The sequence below is a fragment of the Crocodylus siamensis genome, chromosome 3, assembly GCF_052110815.1.
Source record: "Crocodylus siamensis isolate JL-2025a chromosome 3, ASM5211081v1, whole genome shotgun sequence".
Lineage (NCBI taxonomy): Eukaryota > Metazoa > Chordata > Crocodylia > Crocodylidae > Crocodylus > Crocodylus siamensis.
Genome location: NC_143397.1, coordinates 11763448 through 11786321, shown reverse-complemented (window position 1 = coordinate 11786321; position 22874 = coordinate 11763448). Strand labels below are relative to the sequence as shown.

The window sequence follows — 22874 nt, the reverse complement described above, 5'->3', positions numbered from 1 at the left end:
TCCTTCAGGATCTTGAACTCCATCATTTTAGGGCAACTTTCACCCAAGATATTTTCCACCTGCACATTCTCGGGATGTGAATGCCATGTTCCTTTTCTTAAAGAGTTTGCAATGAAAGCGGAAGGAAAGACGTGTCTTCCAAAATCCTTGCCGTTGTCTCCTCTGTTTAGCTTGCTTTAGCTGCTAGAAAGCTATTTTTGACCTTCTGCAGCAGGAAAGCTACACAATTGTCCGGACAAATGTGGGGAACTGGCTGCCTTCCAGAGACATGGGTGAAGGGCTGGATGTCTGCCAGGCGTCAGGTATGAATTTGTAACAGAAGAGGACCCGCTCCGCTGTCTTAAGTTGCGGCTCCCCTTGAACCATAATTAATGATGGAGAAACATTCACAGGCTGCCGAGGTGAACCATCGACCACAAATGTAAATGTACCTGAATTTATTTTGCTTCCTCTGAATCCATAATGGTCTGAAATGAGATTGTGATAGGACTTTCCTGGTACATGCAAGCTGCTTGCCCTAAAGCTCCCCCCACCGCCGCTCTTTACAACTCTTAAATGGTGAAAACAGGCATTTCACCTTGGCACACTCATGTTTTCCATGCTGCTAGGCAAATGAATAATGTGCTCAGGTGATTTTGGGGGTGTTGGTTGTGCTCAGGTGATTTTGTGTACCTGTGCTTAAAGATTAATGATTCCCAAATCTGTGTTCTGATTGGCTGCGTTCAAAATCGGCATTCTTGTTTCCCTTCTGGTCTCGTTTCTTGTCATACTTGGTATCCAAATTCCCTTCCTCCCTTTCTCTCTGTTTGCTTTTGCACAATTGGATGCCTCCAATAGTCTTTGAAGACTGCTAGCTGCTTCCCATTGTCATGATTAATTTTCCCGTCATGAATACACAAATGACTGCTAAGAGGTTCAGGTTTTTTTATGGAGTGTGAGAGACCTGGAACTGTGAGGGGGAGATTGTGACTTTTGCAGACGGGGAGTTTGTGACTTGTCTTTCTATAGAGGCTTTGCCCTTCACCTGACTCCTCTGTGCTTTATGTCATCTGCTTGTTACAACCTTAACCCACACATGCTATTCCTTGACTTGCGGGGCTGTTCATTCTGGACTGAAAGCTGTTCATTCTGGACTGAACTTGCTCCCAGGCAGAGATTTGCACACCATTTCATCCTCAGAACAGGACTGGCCAAATCAGTTGGCAGGCCATGTTGCCCATCAGCTCCCAAGGGGTTAATGCTGCTGCTATTCACACCAGTCATTAACTGCAGCTGATTGAAAACACTAAATTTAGCAGCAGGAAAAGGCTGTGTGAGAGGGTACCTACCTCCAACAGCTGTGTTAATCCACTGGGTGCTGGCTGGGCTGACCCAGCAACTCTGACAGCTGTGGTAAGAAGACCCACAGGCTGAATGACCCACCTCCACGGTGCTGGATGTTACCCCTGGGCCATGTGTTTGATACGCTTGTATTTGATGAGTAAAAAAATGATTAACAACAGATCTCAAAATGTAAACAATGGGGAGACATCAGTAAATGGAGCCATTACTGGCAGGATCCTTCAAGGATCACTTCTTCGACCAGTACAGTTTAGCACATTGATCAATAGCCTGGATGATCTTTGCTTGTACAGATGCAGATGGTATCAAGATTGACAGGGTAGAAGCGCTGAGGAGGAACGTTACAAAAGGGATGTGGATCGATGGATAAATGGCCATGATTCTCAAAATGTGTTTTAATACAGCCAAGGGCAAGCTAATACATCTGGGAACTGCAAATACAGAATATGCCTACAGGATGAGAGCCTGTACCTTGGAAAGCAGAGATACAGAAAAGGATGTAGCAGTCATCAGAAATGTTACTTTGACCTGAGCTCCCACTGCAATATATCTAAAAGGGCTAAAAAGATTCCTGGATGCATAGAAAGGAGCAAAGCAAATGAAAAAAGGAGAGTGATGTTGACTTTGTACACAGTATTGATTTAAGACTACCACTAGCATGCTGATGTCTGCACTCCAAGAAATGCTGGCGTATTCAAGGGGTAGTCATAAAAATCATGCAGGGGCCTAGAAAAAAAGATTTCTCACGTGATGGTTAAGTGGTTGATCTATTCAGCATATCAAAGAAAAGGTAGAAGTACCTGTGGATAGGCACGTATTGATAAGTGGAGGACAGCGGGGTGGGACTACAAACTTGCAGACAAAGATTTCATAGATTTCATAAACATTAGGGCCGGTCCCCCAATTTCACTGGACCAATTTCACTGGACTGGACATTGTGTGCAGATGGCTGACTTTCAAGCTCTCAAAACAAGTGCTCTACTCCCAGCTTAGTAATGGCCTGAGATCTTGTGGTGGCCAGAGGAAAGGCTACAAGGATACGTTGAAGGTCGACATTAAGAGTTGGGAGGAGTTGGCTACTGACTGACTCCAGTGGCAGTGCCACCTCAACCAAAACAGCAGCCTGTTTTGAAGTAACGCGTCTTACCCTCGAAGCAGAGAAGAGAGAGCAGAGGATGAAAAAGGAGGGGAAGCCCAGCCTGCAGCCTCCTCTTCCCTGTGGAAAGACCTGCAACTTCTGTGGACAGATCTGTGGCTCAAGGGTTGGACTGGTAAGTCACCTTGAGATCCTCAATGAGCAGTGGTAGGGTCATTCTCAAATTAAGGGATTGCCGATAGCGACAATGTAGAGTTTCCAGATGTTCCTTCAGTGTGGGTGCTGGGTCATGCGAAGGATTGGATTCAGGAGGAGGAGGAGGTTAGTAAGTTGGGAAAAGTTGTTATCAAAGCCGTTTGGTCGAGCTGGAGGTCATTTATAGGAGTAATGCATCCTTTTTTTTTTTTTTGCAGAGGGGTTGGACTAGATGTTTCTGGAGGTCCCTCCCTTTCAACCCTATGGTTCTGTGTTTCAGCCTACGTTAAAAACTGGCTTGTAGAAAGAAGGTTATGAACATTGGAGACGACCGTTTGAAGAAACAAAACCAATCTAATCAATGGCAAAAAAGGACAGAAATTCACAGTTGCTTCCCCCCCATATCAGAATTCAACATGTAATTGTGAATTTCAGAAAAAAGTTTTGAACAGCTCTAATGATTAATGTAAAATCTTGGAAGAGATAGTAGCACTTAGTGACTGTAGATAGCTTAATCACTGTACTTAGAAGGGTTCATTTCACTGAATGACACAATGTTCTCAAGGATGGACTAACATTTCAGATGTCTTCATCAGGCCGATCGTTTTAACTCCCTCTGAGACCCCGATTCATCTACACTACAGTATACGAATGGTATTTTGACTGTGGTGGTATCACTGATTCTTACTGGCAGCTAGGAGTAATTTTCCATTATCGGTACTAATGACAAGGAAGGGATCTTTTTCGACCTTGTGCTGCTTCCCTTGCCCTTCTGAAACCTTAGGTTGGCTGTGAATGAACCAAAGGGCCCAAAGGGCCTGATCTAAGCTGAAGTCTACAGGAGGCTTTCTATTCACCTTGGCAGGCTTTGGAGTAGGCCAGCTTTGAGCAAAGAAGCTATTGCCAGAGCTTCTAGTTTTAGGGGGTGGAGAATAGCAAAGCTGATGCCTCAGAGATAGCTCTAGGTGCACTTTTAAAGTTACCGGTGTTGGGAACTCTTAGACAGAGAGTATAAGTAATGCCATACACAAGGCAGGAACCGAGTCCATCATTGTCAAGTCTGTACCTTGCCTCAGTGAGGGAAGGAGACTGTCACCCTGCTTCTAAATAATTTCCCTGGCTGATGCTCATCTCCTTGTTTTGGTGGACCTCAGAGCATCACTGGTAGGCTCTGGACACTACTGAATGGAGGAGTCCCACCCCAGGTTTTGAAGGGAAAAGGGAGGAAGAGGAGGAGTCTGAGAGAGCTCCCCAGTTGCAGTAATGGAGTAGTGTTGCCGAACTGGATTTGGGCTGTGAAGAATTGTTCACTGGAACTAGAAGTCCTCCTCGCCTTGTATTCCCTCTCCTAAAACTTTCTGCTTCACCTAGACTCTTGCCATACCCCTCAGATCATTTTGGAACCTGGTGGTATTTCCAGTATCCCTATCCCTGGGTCCTCTGTATGCTCTCCTTGTAAAATAATAATAATTATAATTTACTCTGAATACAAAATAATGAATGACGGAGATGAAACTCCATTGAACTGTCCTCCCCCTGCAATCTTTTGCTGGTTTTGCCTCTTTAGACTGCAAGGTCTTTGGGTCCTGGACTGTCTCTCTGTGTATCAATACAATGCCTGGCACAACAGGTCTTTGATCTAGGTTGCCATGTCAGATAATAAATAACAAACATGGTGATGATAAGCATTGAATGATGATGGAGCACCACGTCCAATTCTGGGCTCTGCACTTCAAGGATGTGGAGAAGCTCAAGAGAGTCCAAAGGAGGCCCACGCGCATGCTTGGAGGCCTAGAAACTGGGTCACATGAGGAGAGGCTCAGGATTGTTCAGCCTGCAGAAGACTCGGAGGGGACTTGGTGGCAGCCTATAAGTATGTCAAGGGTGTACATCAGGGCTTGAGAGGGCATCTATTCACCAAGGTCCCGCAGGGGAGGACAAGAAGTAATGGGCACAAACTGATTGCAGATTGTTTCAGGCTAGACTTAAAGAAAAACTTCTTTACAAGTTGAGTACCAAGGGTTTTTTACAGGTTCCCCCCAGAGGTGATGCAGTCACCCACCCTGGCAATCTTCAAAAAGTATCTTGATGCCCACCTTGCTGGGGTCATCTGATCCCAGCTGTCTTTCCTGCCCAAGTGCAGGGGGGCTGGACCCGATGAGGTCCCTTTCAGCCCCAAACAACTATGAAGTGATGAGTCTATAGTTGAAGTTTACTGATATGATAAATAATTTGCTTGTGTCCTTCTGGCTTGATCTTTGTCCTGCACAGGGTGCCCATACACAGTTTCATGCACACTCCTGTGAACTTTCTGGTATTTCAGCTCCCTTTATACAATGTTGGCAGCACCCAAGTGTTTGGTTTCTCTCCTCCTCAGAAATGAATCGGTAGTGTCATTGTGGTCTCGGCCCAGTTTGGCTGAGCTTTGTTACCATCTGATGGTTTTTCATTAGCCCACATAAAAATGAATGAGAGTCTGGTGTGGTTCATAGTATGTCCACATCACAAACATCAACACCAAATTTGGGGCTGATTGGCCCCTTCTTGTTTGTGTGAACAGAAAGTCAGGGACTGAATTAGGCACTGGTCTACCCCTTATGAGGTGTGGTCCATCTAGATCAGGCTGAGAAATATTGGTAAGGGAAAAGCTTGTATTGGTTTTGTGTTTATTTTGTAGTTTAATGGCCTTTGCAGTATGGAGTGCCAGTCCAAAGCGTTTGGTCAGCATTAATATTACCATGACTTCAGTTGGATTAAGAAAAGAAGTTGAGGTGTGGTTGGGATTAAATAACTTCCTAGCTGAATATAAGACATTTCCCATTGTGCACCAACTGGATAATACTTTTACCTTGCTATAACAGGCTGAAGGCTGGCTCCGTACTGGGAGAAAAGGCCGTGGACAGGTCAGGGTTCTCCAGCATATTAGCTTATCGTGGCCTAACCTCAACCTGTTTTCCAAATCTAGCCAAATGCTATAAGAACAGCCTGTAAGAACAAGAAAATCAATTTTCAAAGGGGCCTTTTACTTTTGTAGCCCTTCAAACTAATAGTGTAGCATAAATACCTGGATATAAACTTAGAATTGCTGGTGGTTAAATTAATGATGAAAGATAAGCCATTACATTTGCACAAAGTCCTGCCAACTTGGCTATTACAACCAGGTTCAGAGCCAAGGACTTATCTCCAGCTGGCTCCTTGGCTGTTAACTTTGCAGAGTTGTTAAAGATCAAACACAATGGGCTATAAAGGTTTCAGATAATAGTTTATGTGAAACTTAGACAAGGCCACATATTCAAAATAGGACAACGCTGTGACCATACCCTGTGTGTGACCTCAAACTGTGTCACTGTTCCATGCACTTAATTAGTAATAACTCTTTCTCTGGGTAACGTTTAATCTTATCTAGCGTATTAATAATAAATATGATTACAGCTGTGCAGCTGTATTAAGCACTAGAAAGCTGAAGAGCTATTGAGCAAACATTTCATACTTCTTGTTAGGATGCAGACACAATGCATTGTTCATCAGGAACTTGAGGCAGGAAGCAGCCAGTGTAATTGCATGGTATTTATTACCCACAAACTTATAAGTGCCAAGAGTTGCTTGTTGATTATTTTTATTGCTATTAGTGTTTTGGCAACAATGAAACATCAGAAACAAAGGTTATATATAGCTGTGGTTGTATCATGGTAATACAGGTAAGTTGCATACCCTGGAAGGTCACAATGGGCAGCCAGAAATTGAATCTTTTTGAATAGGAATTAAAGACAAGCCCTGTGTGTGCGTGTCTGTGTGAATACAGAGGGTATAATGTGTGAAGAGCGCTGGCAATATTCCTGTAATAGGAAATTATTGAAATTCAGTTGATTAGCTGATAACGACCTATTTGTTAGCGCTGGTAGGTGCATGCCCCCTTGCATAACCTGAAGATAGTGGGATCGTTTATGGTGAATGGGATGGTGTTTTTGAACATGTGTTCAAAGGAAAATGAAGTAGTAAAAACCACAGAATGCATTTCTCCAAATGTTGGTGTGCCTAGTGCTGATCAACACAAAGAGACCAATCCACCCACAACTTGTTTGTCTAGGGCCATGGTGCTGATTGGCTGCATGAGTGGCGTGAGGTGGTCCACGGTCTGGATCCAATGTGTGGGGTTGCTCCGCAGGCCTGATCCAGGGTAGGGTTGGCGTGGGGATCAGTCTGCAGGTGTGATCCAGTATGCTGGCCTGGCCCCACATGGTGAGTCTGACTGCTGACCTCCTTGATGCACAGGTGTAATTGGTGCACAGGGCCAGGTCATCTGCCCTGTGAGGCTCCCCGTGGGTCTAGACATTTGGCAAGGAGGACGGGGGCAGAATTAGTTGCTGTGGGTCCCAGAGTATGGCACAACTAATGCTGCCACTACCTCCCTCGCTGCAAAATTTCTGGACCCAGGGGGCAGCCCCAAGGGCCAGATGACAAAGTTTCATGGGCTGGATCCAGTCCATGGGCTTAGGCTGAACACCACTGGTCTAGGGTGCATAGATGAACTTACCTTAACTCACATCTAATTTTCGGTCTAGTTTAGAGCCCGTCTAAGGTATTCAGTAGTAAACAGAGCACACGTTTGTCATTGGGGTGGGAGTGGGGGTGGAGAGGGAAAATCTTAAACCAGGTTTCATTATTTTTAAATTGGTCTGTGTGTACCAGACTTCTGTTCTGTTCTGGGGATAGACCAGTTCCCAATCACTTATGCAATATGTAAAAATGTAATATCTGTACCTGGCTTTTAAATCCATCCTGATCCAGTGAGGCATAGGCACATGTTTAAGTGCTTGTTTTGCTGAATTAGGACTTGCCTCTGGCCCACATTTTTTAATCATGGGTATTACACTATGGGCTTTTGTAATAATGGGTATTGGCCTGAGAAAGCAAAGCTCTTTGGATTTGGGACCCATATGAATGAGATCCTGTTAAATTTTGAGCCTGATCTTTCAAACCCCGTGTGCAGTGCCATAGCAAGGCCTGGGGCACGAGTGGGTGAGTGCCCCAGGTGCCGAAGCCGGCGAGGTGCAGGATGGAGCTGTGACCGGCTCGCTTGGGGGGGGCGCGGGGATGGAGGGAGGGTGGCTTCTGCTGCCGTGTGCACTCCCAGGCAAGCATGGGGGATCGTGTGCCCCCCCGCTCCATGTGTGGGGCAAGGGTGGGCTGCCACTGCAGGCTTTGCCCCAGGCACCAAACTTCCTTGCCATGGCACTGCCTATGCATGCAATTTTCCCACTGTATTTAATGAGCGCTGGCAAATACTGGGTTTCACAAAGTGGGGCTTTAAGTAAGTTGAACCCATGAAAAATAACAAAAAAGGGCTCTTTGAGAGCTGTGAGAATCAGATGAAACTCGGAATCGGCCCAGACCGCAGTCACAATATGAAGCAGCAAGGTAAATTAGTCCCTACTGAGTTCTGTGCTGCTGCAGCTCAACAGCTGCTGGCATTTGAGCTAGGGTAGTGTAAACCTGCAATACAGAATAGTCACTTCTGTGGCAGCAACAGAGAGACATCTGAAAGGAAAAGTCTCTTGTACAGCAGCGTGGCATCTCTCGATTGCCTTTGATGGTTTATGGGCCGTCCATTTTAGGCTTCCTGTCTGCTAAGCATTTTGATGTGCGTTTGAATTTCAAGCCAAGGCTACATCTCACCGGGGCTTGCTCTGGTGGTCTCTGGGTAGCACCATGCTCAAACTAACTGCTGACTTCAGCAGAAGATAGTATTAGGTGAAACATCAGAGCAGTCGCAATATTCAGTGGAAGAAATGCAGTCATTCTCCTTTCCTCTCTTTCTTGCCATTATACTTTACTGCATAATAGTCACCATCTATTTCCCGCCCCGCCCGCCCGTTCTTTGGGGCATCGTATCCATAGCAGAAAAGCTTTGCAAATGGATTCAGCTTTGTTTCACACTCGACAGCTGTCTCTAAAAGCCAGTCCTGCAAGGCAATATAAGCACTCTCTGGAGTTTCTCCCTGGTAATGCAGCATTCTGATCTTTGCACTTGTGGCCAAATTCAGTTAATATGAAAGCAATATTACATTCTTCATAAACATTCCTGATATCCAAATGCTCTTATACCTTGAGCGACTACCCGAAGCAATCCAGATTTCCAATTCGAGCACTCAATTTCAGAAGCTATTCATGGACTGTGAAAGGTGCAGTTCATTACCAAGGATGGTTGTCGGTTACTCTGGAATGAAAGTAATTATTCAGGGGCTCAGAAATGATCTGCTGAACTGATGAATCCCGTGTTTTTCTTGAGGGGTGAGGAAAAGATCTTTTATAGTACATTCTTTCTTTCCTTCCTTCGCTTTGGACGCACCGGACCAGGCTCGCTTGGAGCTGCGTGGGGCGATCCCGAGCGTAAGACTCCCCGGCTTCCTATCTCTTTTCTTTTCCCACTCCCACCTGTCTAAAGGTCTCTAGCCTCTGTTTATCTTGCTTTCTCTCTCTTTTCTTGCTGTTTTGCAGCTTTTTTTCCCCCTTTTCTCTCCTCTTTGTCCCATCCCCCTGTACTTCCGGTCTCTTGTCTTCGCAGCCTTCCTTCTTATTGTCTCTTTCTCGCTCTTTCTCTCTCTCTTTCTTTTCTGCTTGCTTGTAGCGGGGAGTTATCTTCCATTAGCTTGCCTTCTGCGGGGTGCTCTAAATTACCCCTTTTCCCCCCTCCCTTTTGTTTTTGTCTTTTTTTTCTCGCTTTTTCAAACCCCAGCCGCTTTTTTTTTCCACCCCCTTCCCCCCTCCCATCTGGAGTTTTTGTGGCCGCTTTCCCGGACACTTATATTTTTTAGTTACTATAAACTTTTTTTGTTGTTGCTTTGCTTAGTTAGAGTTGGGAATTAACCCTGTCCTGTCAGGAATGGCTGCTCCTACAGCCAGCAGCTGGCACGAGGATGCCTCCCAGAACCTTCCCATTACCTGTGGGTTGAGGGTGCACACCCCTCCCTTTGTTGGGGTTGAGGTCTGCGTGGATGCTCTGGCTAGTCTCTTGGGACAGCAGACCATCCGTTACGCAGGTCGTGTCAACACGGTCCCGATGATCTACCTGAGCGACCCCACCCTAGTCCATAGGGTGTGCGTAGAGGGCCTGGACATTGCGGGCGCGCATTATTTTGTCACCCCCCTAGATACCCTAGCGGTGAGGGTGGTGATCTCCAATGTGCCCCCGCACGTGACCGATCGAGACCTGGCCAGGGTACTCGAGCCCTATGGGGTGCTTACGAGTCCCTTTCGCCGGTTGACCATAGGGAGCAAAAACCCCAAACTGAGGCATGTCCTGTCTTTTCGAAGGCAGGTGTTCATGCTCTTTAGGGAGGGCTCACGGTCTCTGCCTCAGTCCTTGAGCCTCTTGTCCAATGGGCGGAGGTATGTGATTTATTTTTCTTGTGGGGAGACCACGTGCTTTCAGTGTGGGAGCTCATCCCACCTAGCGGCTCAGTGCCCACGGGGGGGATCGGCCAAAATGTCGGCGACTACAGCGACGCCGACGACGGCCCATCCACTTCCGGGATGCAGGCCCCACCCAGTGAGGCCGGGAGTCTTTCCCGACCTCCTCCTGCCCCTGTTCCATCTGAGGGGGCTCAAGTCTCTGGTGTGGGAGTGTCGTCCGGTGGAGGGGCTGGGGCTAGGCCCCAGCCCTCCCCCCCCATTCCACCTACGGTGCCCACTCCCACCAGTGCAGACACGGCACCGGGGGGAGAGGCAGATGCTTCCGCTTCCGCCCTGCCTGCTCTGACCTCCCCGATCGAGGCCGGGGTGGTCAGCGATTGTGGCACTGAGGCCCCATCGGACGACAGGGCTCAGACCTCCTGCAAGTTGCTCTCCACCACGGCTTTGGCTGAGGTGGCTGGCTCTGGGGAGACAGGCCAGGCACAGTCTGGCCCATCCTCTGTGAAGGATGGGTCATCTGCCACAAAGCAGAAGAAGAAGAAGAGCAACAAGGAGAAGAAAGTGAAAGGGACCCCTCAGGACACCCCATCCCCACTGAGGCCTTCCTCAGCTGGTGCTGGGGAGGCCCCTGCTGGAGAGCCCGGCCCTGCCCCGGCTGTCACGTCGGCAACCCTGCTGACTGGGGATGAGGGCAGTTTGGAGGTGGGGGAGACAGGGGTCATTAACGCCTCACCCGTCTCCCAGCTCTCGGAGACGGGGGGCAAGAAGACATATGCACAATGTGTCGCCTCTGGAGGTCTGACCCAGGGAGCAGCAGAAGAGTCTGCTGACCTCTTGGTCACGTCCCAGGCCACTGAATTGGGTGAGGAAGCTTGTGAGATGGAAATCCAGCTTTCTGAGTGTCGCAAGCGACCTCGAGAGCGAGATGACCTCTCCCCCCCCAAGAAGGTGGGGCTTGCTCTTCAAGAGCCAGACCTCGACCTGGACGATCAGAGGAGGTTGATGGGCTTGGATATTGAGGGTGTGGATGTAGCGCTCCCAGCCAGTGTGCGCCCTCGCCGCTCCTCTGTGGGAAATGTGCAGCCCATGTTGGCAGACCCCCCCTGGGTCGGTCCTGACTATGGGGGGCTCCTGACCTTTCTAAAGCAAACGAAAGGACAAAAGAACATAGCGGCGCGCATCACCCAGTGGTGTGCGGACCCTAAAGTGTTCATCAAGGCTGCCAGGGCGGCGGCCAAGCTCATGCAGCAGGATCTGGGCACTAGGCAGATGGCCTATCTTCTGGAGAAGCTCGCCCAGTGGGTGAGAGATGAGTGGGGCCTGGCGGGGTCCCTGGACTAGAGTAGGGCACGATAGGCCTTTTCTTTTCGACCTGTCTCTGCCTTTGCTCGGCTCTTGGGGGCTTGCTTTTTATCTACGCCTTACCTCGCTCTTCTTCTCCCAAACTCACACCCATGGCAGCCACAACCATTGGCACTTTTAACATCAACGGCTGTTGAGACCTGGTGAAGCGAGAGGCCGTGCTGGAGCTCCTGCGCCAGAAGCGGCTGGCTGTCGCCTTCCTCCAGGAGACGCACTCCAACAGGCACAACCAGTTGGCCTGGCGTGCTGCCTGGCAAGGCCAGGTGTTCTTGAGTCACGGCACCAACCTTAGTGCCGGGGTCGCGACTCTCCTATCATCACAACTGCAGCATGACACGGCGGTGGCACGAGAGGTTGTCCCCGGCCGCCTGTTGACGGTTCGCGTCACCCTAGCGCAACACCATCTGCTGCTCGTCAACATCTATGCACCTTCTGATGGCCAGGAGAGGGTCACTTTCTTTGAGACCTTGGCCAGCCTTTTGCGCCAGGTCGGCGAGGACGATGACCTGGTTCTTGTAGGCGGGGACTTTAATTGTACCACCGATACCCTGCTCGACCGTACGGGGCCCGAGCCTCACCTGCCCTCAGCCCGCAAGCTGCAGTCCGTCTTGGAGACTGCAAGCCTCGTCGACGTCTGGCGAGCCCTGCACCCCGACGCGCGCCAGTACACCTGGGCCAGGATGAGTGCCGGGGGTCTCACTATGGCCCGCCTCGACCGCATTTATGTCACCAGGCACCACCTGCCACTCCTACGCAGCGGCCGCATCATTCCCTCGGGCCTGTCAGACCACGGCCTAGCCTTTTGTGAACTGAGCCTGCCAGGGAGAACCTGTGCATGAGCGCCTTATTGGTGCTTCAACGTCAGCCTGCTTCAAGACTCTTACTTCCGGGACTGCTTTGCCAATTTTTGGCGGGGCTGGGAGGCCACAAGACCGAATTATTCCTCCTGGAAGCTGTGGTGGGATGTGGGCAAGGTACAGATTCAGGCCTTTTGCCAGCAGTACACGCAGCTGGCCACCAATGAACTGCGCCGCCGTGTCAGAGAGCTGGAGGAGGACGTGGTGAAGCTCGAGGCTGCCCTGTTGGCAGCCGGCAGTGATGCGGTGCTGCGCGAGAGCCTCCGGTTCCGGAAGAAGTGCCTGCGTGACTTGGCGGAGAGTGCGGCCCGTGGAGCGAGGATCCGCGCCCGCTGCCAAGAGCTGGCCGAAACGGATGCCCCGACCCGCTTCTTTTTCAACCTGGAGCGACGGCGGGCAGCGAGCAAAGTCTTAGATCACCTCAAGACCTCTGAGGGCCAGGTCATCACTGACCCAGGTGAAGTACGTGAGCATGCTGTGGCTTTCTATCGTGACCTGTTTGCGGCTGAGCCGTCCTGCCCTGACGCCGCGCGGGAACTCCATGCGGGCCTGCCGTGCCTTGGTGCCTTGGAGGCTGGTGAGCTTGAGCAAGAGTTGTCTCTGGCGGAGCTGGCGGCGGCCGCCGCTGGCCTCGCCTCCGGCAGGGCCCCAGGCCTCGACGGGCTACCTGCGGAGTTCTACAAGGCTTTCTGGCCTCTTCTCGGCCCCGGCCTCCTGCGCGTTTTCCAGGAGAGTCTTGCCGACAAGGTCTTGCCGATCAGTTGCCGCCGTGCAGTGCTCACGCTGCTGCCCAAGAAAGGAGACCTTGGCTGCATTAAGAACTGGCGGCCGGTCTCCCTGCTGTGTGCGGATTACAAGATCCTGGCCAAGGCGCTGGCCACCCGCCTCCGCACTGTCATGGCCTCTGTCACTGGGCCTGAGCAGAGCTACTGCGTGCCGGGCAGAACCATCCAAGACAACCTGTTTCTGCTGCGTGACCTACTTACAGCCAGCGACCTCTTTGGCCTGGACGTTGGCCTTCTCTCCCTGGACCAGGAGAAAGCCTTTGACCGGGTGGACCACGCCTACCTCTTTCGGACCCTGGAGGCCTTTGGCTTTGGGCCCCTTTTCGTCGGCGCCCTCCGGGTCTTGTATCGAGACACTTCCAGCCTGCTCAAGGTGAACGGCGTGCTCTGTGCCCCATTCCCCACGCGCAGAGGCATCCGTCAGGGCTGCCCCCTGTCGGGCATGCTCTATGCCCTGGCCATTGAACCACTGTTGCATGCGCTGCGGCGCCGCCTGAGTGGTGTGGCCTTGCCACCAGCCGTGGGCCCATCCCTTGCCCCTCCGCTGCGGCTCTCAGCATACGCAGACGACGTGACCGTCTTCCTTAACACCCAGGAGGACGTGGAGGCCCTGACAGCCTGCCAGCGAGCCTATGAACGTGCCTCTTTGGCCCGTATCAACTGGGCCAAGAGCGATACCCTGCTGCTTGGAGAGTGGATCGCCACGACCCCCCCGGCCTTGCCTAGGGGCCTCAGCTGGCGCCGCGAGGGCCTTAAGATCCTGGGCGTGTTCCTGGGGCCACCGGCCTTCATGGCGCGCAACTGGGATGGCCTCGAGGAAGGAGTGAAGGCCCGCCTGCAAAGGTGGCACTGGCGCCTGCCCAGCCTCTCCTACCGTGGACGCGTCCTCATCGTGAACAACCTAGTGGCGGCGAGCCTGTGGCATCGGTGCGCCGTACTCGATCCGCCGGAGGACCTGCTCGAGAGACTCCAGCGCCTCCTGGTTGACTTCTTCTGGGACGGGCGCCACTGGCTCCCACGACCTGTCCTTTACCTACCTGTGACTGAGGGGGGCCAGAGTTTGGTTGACCTGGCGAGCAGGGTGGTCTCCTTCCGCCTCCAGGCCCTCCAGCGACTCCTGCACAGCGAGGAGCGCCCACCTTGGCAACACCTGGCATGCCGGTTTCTGCAGAGGGTGGGGGCCCTCGGCTTTGACCGGGAGCTCTTCCTGCTGGACCTCACGCTTTTGAACTGGGCCGTGCTTCCAGCCTTTTACCGTAGCGTGGTACGAGCCTGGCAAGCCACGTTCCACCTCCAGTCCCAGGCCCGTCACCTTCAGTTCCCATGGTTGCTGGGGGAACCCCTGGTGCACAACCCGGCGCTGAGGCGCCCCGTGCCGAGCCTGGCCTCTGCCAGTCTCACGGCCGCTCTCATTCAGGCGTGTGTTCTCCGCCTGGGCCACCTCCTTGACCCCGCTCGGTCGGCCTGGCTCTTGCCCGAGGCCTTGAGCAGCCGGCTGGGCATGCGCTCCGTTCGCAGCGTGGGCCGTCTCTGTGCGACATCCGGGCTGCCCTCCCTTTGGAGGCGGCAGCCGCCCTGGAGGACCATCTCCGGGCGGGCCAGGTCCCCTGCACTGAGGATGCCCTGAGCGAGGCTTTCCCTGCGTTACCAGTCGCCCCAGCGGTGGCCGACGATCTGGCCGGCGGCCCTGGCACCCTGCTGACGCTCCCTGTGCCTCCTGACAGTGACACGGGTTGTCCTTTTGCTTCTCTGTCACATAGAGGTTTATACGCCTGGGTGATCCACGTCCGCCACGCCCAAGTGCTGGCGGGCCGCCCCGACACACCGTGGCGACGGCGCCTGGGGCCGCCAGGTTCCCCACTGGCCCACTCGGCGTGGCGCACATTGTATAAGCCGCCAATCGCCAAGAAGACTGGTGACCTGCAGTGGCGGTTGCTGCACGGCATCCTAGCCACTGGCACGTTTGCGTCCCACTTGGACCCAGCCGCCTCGACAGCCTGCCCCTTCTGCCCGGGGGGTGTTGAGGAGACCCTTTTTCACGCTTTCCTTGACTGCCCCCGCCTGCAGCCGCTCTTTGTCACCTCAGCCTGCTGCTGCGGGCTCTGGGCAGGAGCTTTTCGGAGACCACCTACGTGTGCTCCTGCCCGTACCGGGCGGCTGAGAGGGGCCCCGTCTGCCTGGCCAACTTCGTGCTGGGTCAGGCCAAGTTGGCCGTCCTCAAGAGCCGCCGGAACCGGCTTGCCGGGACCGGCTCAGATGATGCCCTGCGGCTTTTCCGCCTCCTGGTGCAGGCGCGCCTCTCGCTGGAGTTTGAGCACGCTGTGCTCCGGCGGGCAGTGCCCGCCTTTGAGGCGCGCTGGGCCCTTGAGGGCGCGCTGTGCCGGGTGGAGGACGGCCGTCTCAAATACGCGCTCTGATGTCATGACCGGTCTGGGCGACCGGGCTGGCTCGGTGTCGAACTGCGACTTCCAGCTCTGCCGCGTCCTGGGCCCTCGCCAGGCTGCTTTTTTGCTCTCTGTTGTGTGGAAGTTGAAGGTTGTGTGACGTGTATGATGGGATGGAGCAGGGTCGGAATTGTTTAGGACTGTGTGGCCGGCACGCCGACCGCGTAGCATGTGAGACACGACGGGAAATGCAGCGAAGGGGTGTGTCACGGTGTGATGTGTTGGTGGTTTGGTTGTTCCAGGGATTCTTTTGGCCCGGGATTTGGTCTGCTGGGACGCACTTTTGCGGACCGTCTGTGGCTGATCTTTTGGCTCTCGTTGGACGCACTTTGGTGGGCATTAAAATGGGTGAGGGTGGCTCCCGTGTGGAAAACGAACTCCCTTGCCCAATTTGGTTTCTGGATCCGAGGACAAAGAGACTTGTCCGATCTAGTTTTTGGGTTGGTAGTAAGTTGTTTGTGCTTTCGCTTTGCAAGCGGCCACCATTGTTGTATCCCTGAACCCCTGAATAAAGTAATTAAAAAGTCAAAGTCTTTCTTTCTTTCTTGGAAACAGAGCAAAGCCAGGACCCGAACACAGATCTCCTGAGTGCCAGGCCAGTGCCCTGCCCACAAGGCCATCCCTCCCTCCTGCTACTTTTAGTATTGAGTATACTGCTTCTTAAACCAGTTATGCTGTCATTTCTATGGAAGAGGTGAAGCTGGAGTGCCAGTAATTCAGGGGGCAGTGGGGATGGGTCTTTTCTACATGTGGATCTCTTATGGATCCCGAATGCTCAGTGAAATCACAGTACTAATGTTCATCGACATGGTGATACACTTTAAAAGTCAGTTCCAGGTATCCAGGTTATAGCCGTATTGGTCTAGTGGCAACAGGAATCGGGACTTGTGGTAGAGGTGATATCTTTTATTAGACCAACTAGATTTTTGGGGGGGGAAAAAGTTTTTAATTGGAAGCTTCTGGGCACAAACACCCTTCTAAAGGCATAGGAGAAAAGTTGGTAAAAGTTCTTCTGGGTAGAAATGAAAGTAGTTGGTCTAATAAAAGATATCACCTCTACCACAAGTCCTGATTCCAGTTCCCAGGGGTGTATTTGTAAAACGGCCTGACTAGAGCTCACCTAGATGGGGACCTCGGTGTTGCCCAGACCAGGCGTTCTTGCTTTTCCCCCCCGGTACGCTGTGTTTCAGACAACTCTGACATTGCTCAGTTCGATGCCCAGCTGGGAACCTGCTACACTGCAGGTCATGCACAAGGGAGCTACTGAGGCATTTAAAACAGAGGACTTCACTGAGCCCGGCAGGAGACCATAGCTTTAAGTAATGGAGCATGGTCCTCTTTGCATCCTTCAGCACATGAGCAGGCGTCCTGCTGTTTGGCATTGTGTGCTTGAGGGAGCCATCTAGTGATGGAAATAGGATTAGCCCAAGACCCAAGACCCGGTCACAGCTAGAAATGTGTCAACAGGATCCCCCTGTTCAAGGAATTTCAGGAGAGAGGCACTGTCTATCCAGTGACTGCCTGAAAGTGAAATCAGCCACAGTCCATAGGAGAATGCCTTCTGGCTGATAAGACATCGGGTCACTATTGATTTTTGAGACAGAAAGAAGAACTGAATTAAAGCAGACAGGAAAATACCAAAGTGGTGTGCAGGTGTCTGGGTGCGCTGGGAGGAGTTCATATGTTTTCTACCATCTGAGTTGCTTGGAAGGAAGGGGCACTGAGAACAAATAAGTGTGGTGTAAACTAAATGGCCACGGGCTGGGAAATGTAGGACTTATTTGAATTACTGCAGTGTCTAGAAGCCCCCGGAGCAAGGCTTCGTTCCATAGGACTCTGCATCCATTCCATTTTAAGGGCCTGACCTGACTCCAAATAGTATACACTTTAAATAGACAAGAGAGGAAAAGGGGGCAATTGCACCCTTACTTTGTATAGAGGAGCTGTTACCTAAAAGGATTAAGGAGCTTGTCCCAGGGAGTCTATGGCACACCTTAGAAATGAGCCTGTATCTCCTGAGTCTCAGCCCAGTGCCTAAGTCACACAACTCTCCTTCCTCACAACGCAAGAAAGCTCACCCTGTGCTCTTAAGGAAATCAAACCAAAGCTAGCACTGGGAGGGGTGGTAGTCAGTGCTTTCAGCTGCCAGCAGCTAAATTTATTTGTTAGGAACAATAAATCATTGAGCTGTCTGGTTCCCACTTCCTCACTCCAGCTGGGGCCGAGTCCATTAGTGCCACCCTGTTACTGCCTATAGATGGTATCCTTGTAACATCTTTCCAAAGCCTTCTTGGGGACTGGGTAATGAATGCCCCTTTGAGCATCTAGATGAGCTATGGCAGTGGAAGCTGAAATGTCTCTGAGTGCACGGCATACACGATTGCTCAGGAACTTAAGGTGCCTCATACATAGATTATGATACATCAACTTGCACATCACACAGGCTGAACAGTGCTATGAAATGAAGAGACATCATGAAACAGTTTGAGATCCAGAGATTAAAGTGTGCATTAGCCAGTGTGATTTTGGTTGTGCCCTGCATTCTGGCTCAGATATCAATAACTTCAGTGCTGGGAAAATTAATTCCACCTCTGTGCATCAATCAGGATGTGCACGTACAGCTACACTGAGTCCCAGCTATCATCAGCAATTAATTAGTCCCCTTGATGTTCACGGTGCAGGTAGAAACATCCTGCAATATTCTTCAGTCAGCATAATTGATCTCTTTACTAGAGTGAATTCTGAGCGACCAAGAACCAGGAAGATATTTATTAAATGAAAATACTGCTTTTTCTAAATGCTACAATATTAAGAGCTTTCCTGAATCACTAATACTGCATAAAAGGGCAGAAACCTGATACCAGCTTGAAATCTTATCTAGGTTTGGAGCAAGAGCTTTCTTCTGTGCGACTTCAGTCTGATGGCACTGTCAAGAACCTTAAGGTCTTTTTAAAGCTCCCCTGGAAAGCTGCCCTATCCCATGGCAGCTTTTATAAGTGGAGGAACATCAACCTGGTTTCACCCTGATTTCTGATCAGGAAGGGACGTTCTCTTTTCATGAGTTCTCCCTCCTTGGTCTCTGTTTGAGGGGTGTGTTCTTTATCACCTCCTGTCCCTAGGGTTTTGCTTTCAGTGGGCTGCGCACACATGCCTGCACCTTGTATTTAAAATCCAAGGGAAGTCGACATTTGCTTCTCTGTAGACCAGGCCTATGTCATTCTCATTCCTGCTCAAACCAAGAAGGACGCAAAGAACCAGTAATATAACGAGGGGTGGATGAGCCTGGCAGAACGGTGTGTGTCTGCACAGAAAGTCTGCAGTGTGGTGACAGCAGCCGTCTTGGATTTGAGTACAGAGTGGCGGGGTGCAGGGCCACCACGTCACTCACATCAGCAGCAGTTGGGGGTGAGCAGACCACACTGTGGAGGTGGCAGCCAGGACCTTCGAGTCCCCGGGGGTAGGTCAGACTGACCCCCACACCAACACACACTCTTCAGCAGAGTTTTGCCCAGGGTGCAACACTTGCTAGTTATGCCTCTATACAGAACTACTATATATGATGTTAACCTGAGCTACTTCCAAAACTAAAATGCTGAGGCCCTTAATGTGCTTGACTTGACTGCCATGATAGAGATGAGTGAGCCTGCTCCTGGAAATAACCTTACCTAAAGCTTTGCATGAGGTGGGGCCTATCCTTTTTGGTTGTGAAAGTAGTTCCCTTTGCTATTTTAAAAGTGTTTTATCTCCCCTTTTCTCTTGGTGCAGCCCGGCACTTGATAGTTAATCAACGAAGTCAGTGAAACCTGCAGAATATGAGGTCTGTCAAGGATCTCTGCAAACCTTTCTTCCCCTGCTTAGTCCTGCTCTTGGGGAGTTGGAGTAATAGCTGCTGACTAAATATATAATATAGATATATAAATAAATATCTCTCTCTATATTTATATATCTCTTATGTATATATCTCTATAGATATCTCTATATTTCTATCTCTCTATCTCTATATATCTAGATATAGATGCAGATGCAGATATATCTATATCTATCTAGATAGACAGAGTTATAGGCTGTGGTTTAAAGAAGTCCTGCCTGCTCTTTTTTTTTTTTTTTTTTTTGGAGACTGATTATCTTATGCCCTGACCCTGAAAATGCCCCAGTGCAGGTACTCTGCATTCAGTGATATAACTAGTCTCTCCTGTAATGTTGTTTTCTCATCCTCTCTTCAGGGGCAGAAGCATGTACAAGAGTGTGTCTTGTTTTTGCACTTTTGAAAACATGACTTCAGGCTACATACTGCTTTGTATATATGTTAAAGCAGGCAAGGTCAAAAAACACGGGACTTGAAGTAGAAGGTAGTAGAGCTTATGATGGAAATATTCCTCCTACACCAGCCCCAGAGAAAGCTGTCTCCTGAACAAGCTTTATTTTTATGGTAGAGTCTTGTTGGGTCAGATGTGTGAAGATGTATACCAGGATCTTCATCCCTGAGTGCTAGCTAAGATTTTCTGTTCTGGGCTCAGGCTATGTAGCACCTCTAAGATAGTAGATAAGACCTTGAACCTGACTTAGCATCTTCTAGGAAGCCAATGTAGAGAGTGGAAAATAAGCCTGATGCATCTGCAGTAGTCTGTGTTGCATTGGTTGATACTGGTTTGGTATTGCATTGGTTGCTGCTAAGAGATGCACTGCAGCATTCCTTACTGACTAGTACTCTTAAGCGCTGAAGGCTTCATTGCCACATGTACCACACTGGTCTAGTCCAGATAAGAAGTGACGAAGCCCTCACTATTTGTTAGGGTGGAATGGAGTCTCTTAGGTAGCAGGAAGGGACAGAAAACTTCTCTCGGGTGCTGCTATAATAGATTATGGCAAGGAGACTGTACTGTGGACTGAATCGACCACTTCTAGGTTTATACCTTCAAACAAAGAAGGCTACAACATGGCTGTGAACTCTCCACTGTTCACCAACATCATTTCTCATTCTTGGGTTCAACAACATCTTGCTGTTCTTCATCCATGAGCTGATCGGGTCTGCTCTTGATACTTGTTCTCGATGCTATCGGGGTTGCCACAAGTGAAGGCTACAAAGGGATGCATTTCAGCAACAGCATTCCTTTCAGTCCCTGTTGTTGGACCACATCGTTTATTGACTGCGCATAGACATGGAGAAGGACTGGAGGAGAATTGATCCTTGTGGGGTCCCTTGAGTAAGGGAATGAGTTGCAGAAGTGCAGTTGCCCATCATTCTTTCTCTTTGAAGGAAGAACCAAAACCATCAGTTTAGTGCATTTCCATGGATCCCTTCCACCTTTCTTAGGACAGCATATCATATCAAAAGCGTGTAATGCTGAGAGAGGGCCAGGGGCATGCGAACGAGTGTTTGTTTTCTACATCTTGACAGAAGGGGATAATTTATCAGTCCTGGTCTGAATCCAGAAGCTACCAAGTCTAGAGTAGATGATTTTGTATTTGGTCGTTGCCCAACTTCTCTCTGAATTTACTCAGGAATGGGAGGCTTGGCACTGAGTGAAACCTGGCTCGATCATGTATTCCTTCAGTCTTGGTCACACTAGTGCATACTACAAGGAGGACGGAGAGATTTCTTCCCTGAACAATGCGTTTGCCTATTTTAGTCAGGAGTGACACGGCTTGTTCATGACTCTTGCAAGCCAGGCAAAGTACCTCCTGCTATACAACTTCACTCCTTTGGCTCAGTGAGACTCTGTACAATAAAAATAAAGTTAGGATATAGTTGGCAGAGGATTTTAAAGCAAGAAACATGGATGAGAAATTGTAGGCTTTTCGTGGACAGAAAAAGTTGAATGAACTGAATGTCTGATCTGGTACACATAGCACAGCCTAGTCTAAACATATGTGGAACCTGCCACCTGGTATAGAAAGAGACAAATTCTGCATCAATATGCTCTGTCGGCTAAGCACGTAGGGTGGGATTTTTAAATATGCTCATGCCCTGTACTTATGTCATGTGCTTATGATCGCACTGAAGTCTAGGCCAGTTCTATCATTGACTTTGGAGGCCAAGGAGTTCTGCCTACCATAACCATTTCAAAACTCCTACCCTTGGCATTTGTGGATGTGGACAATTGAGCTATTTGTATTTGTTACTCACATAAGTGATTTGGGGTCCTTTAGTGCCCTACAGATGTAACGTGGGAGTTTTTAGCATAGCTTCTGTGCTTGATTGCTTTACCTAGTTATTGCTTTTTGATAATATGGAAAGAATTTTTAAACTAGGTCAGACAGGGAGCCTCCAGCTTCTGTGCCTCTGCACTTGGCTGATGTTTTTTCAAAAGATTTGACATCCTGTTCCCAGGCAGTGTCAGCTAAGCTACAGAGATAGCTATAATCGACTGGAGCTGATAAGAGTGTTACACAAATCACTGATGTTTCAAGAAAGCAAGGCTGGCTTGGTTCACTTAACGGCATGTGCCAGCATCACAGTTTGCACCATTTGCCTTGTGTGACTGAACCTTCAGCGAAGAGTCAAGAACTGAATGATCTGCTCTTTGTGCCGTGAGAAATGGGCACCTTGCACATTAAACCATGTTTATGGGAAAGGACCTTCTCTTAATGGATCATTTTTTTCCTATGGTGAGAAGAAAGATCATCCAGTGGTTACTCTGCAAGTCTGTGCTGGGGGAGGAAGACCTAGGGTTAAGAGCGTTCCCAGGTCATATGCAATTTAATGGCAGCTCTGGTTTGTATCAGTCTGTTTTCTGCTTATCCATGTCTTGTACTGTTAATATGCTAAGTATTTCTGCCTCTTTCTTTGCAGTGAACAAGTATGTGGTCAGAGTGTTTACTGGTGATCTTAGCGGCAGCGGAACAGATGCTGATGTTTACATTAATATCTTCGGCAAGCACGGAGACACAGGTATTCATATGCAAATCGTTTCCTAAAATACTTCTTCCTGCTCTGCAGGCCTGATAGCTGAATAACAAACAGCAGCACTCTGGAAAAATTCAGAATGATTTGGCTCTGTGAAAGGGACAGCAAATGGCTTTGTCTACTGTAGGATTTCTCAGACCCATAATTCCCAGCAGGTGCAGCTGCAAAGCAGCAGTGGAGGCTGGACTGCAGACAAAGCTCGAGCATTTCTATCACTGTATCATCGCGCTCGCTTGCTCTCTCTCTCTCACACACACACATGTACGCACGCATGCACACACAGTCACACACAGTCACACACGCACACTCACACATGCTCACACACTCGTGCGCACAGTGGGTAAGGAATATAAACCAGTGCAATGGGGAAACAATCCACACATGTACCCATACATGTATAAAGGGTGGGATGTCGGAGAGCCTTTTTGTGTAGCTGGGAGGAGAATTTTATCTACATGATATATTCGACATCAA

General features: G+C 49.9%; 1 protein-coding gene across 1 annotated transcript in view; it reads left to right on the top strand.

Annotated features, from left to right (window-relative positions):
- LOXHD1 (lipoxygenase homology PLAT domains 1) overlaps window positions 1-22874 on the top strand; it is a 190191-nt gene that overhangs the window by 5725 nt on the left and 161592 nt on the right. Inside the window, exon 2 of the mRNA XM_090037209.1 lies at window positions 22287-22385. Within this exon, the coding sequence (XP_089893335.1) occupies window positions 22287-22385 (99 nt within the window). The remainder of the gene's footprint in view (window positions 1-22286; window positions 22386-22874) is intronic.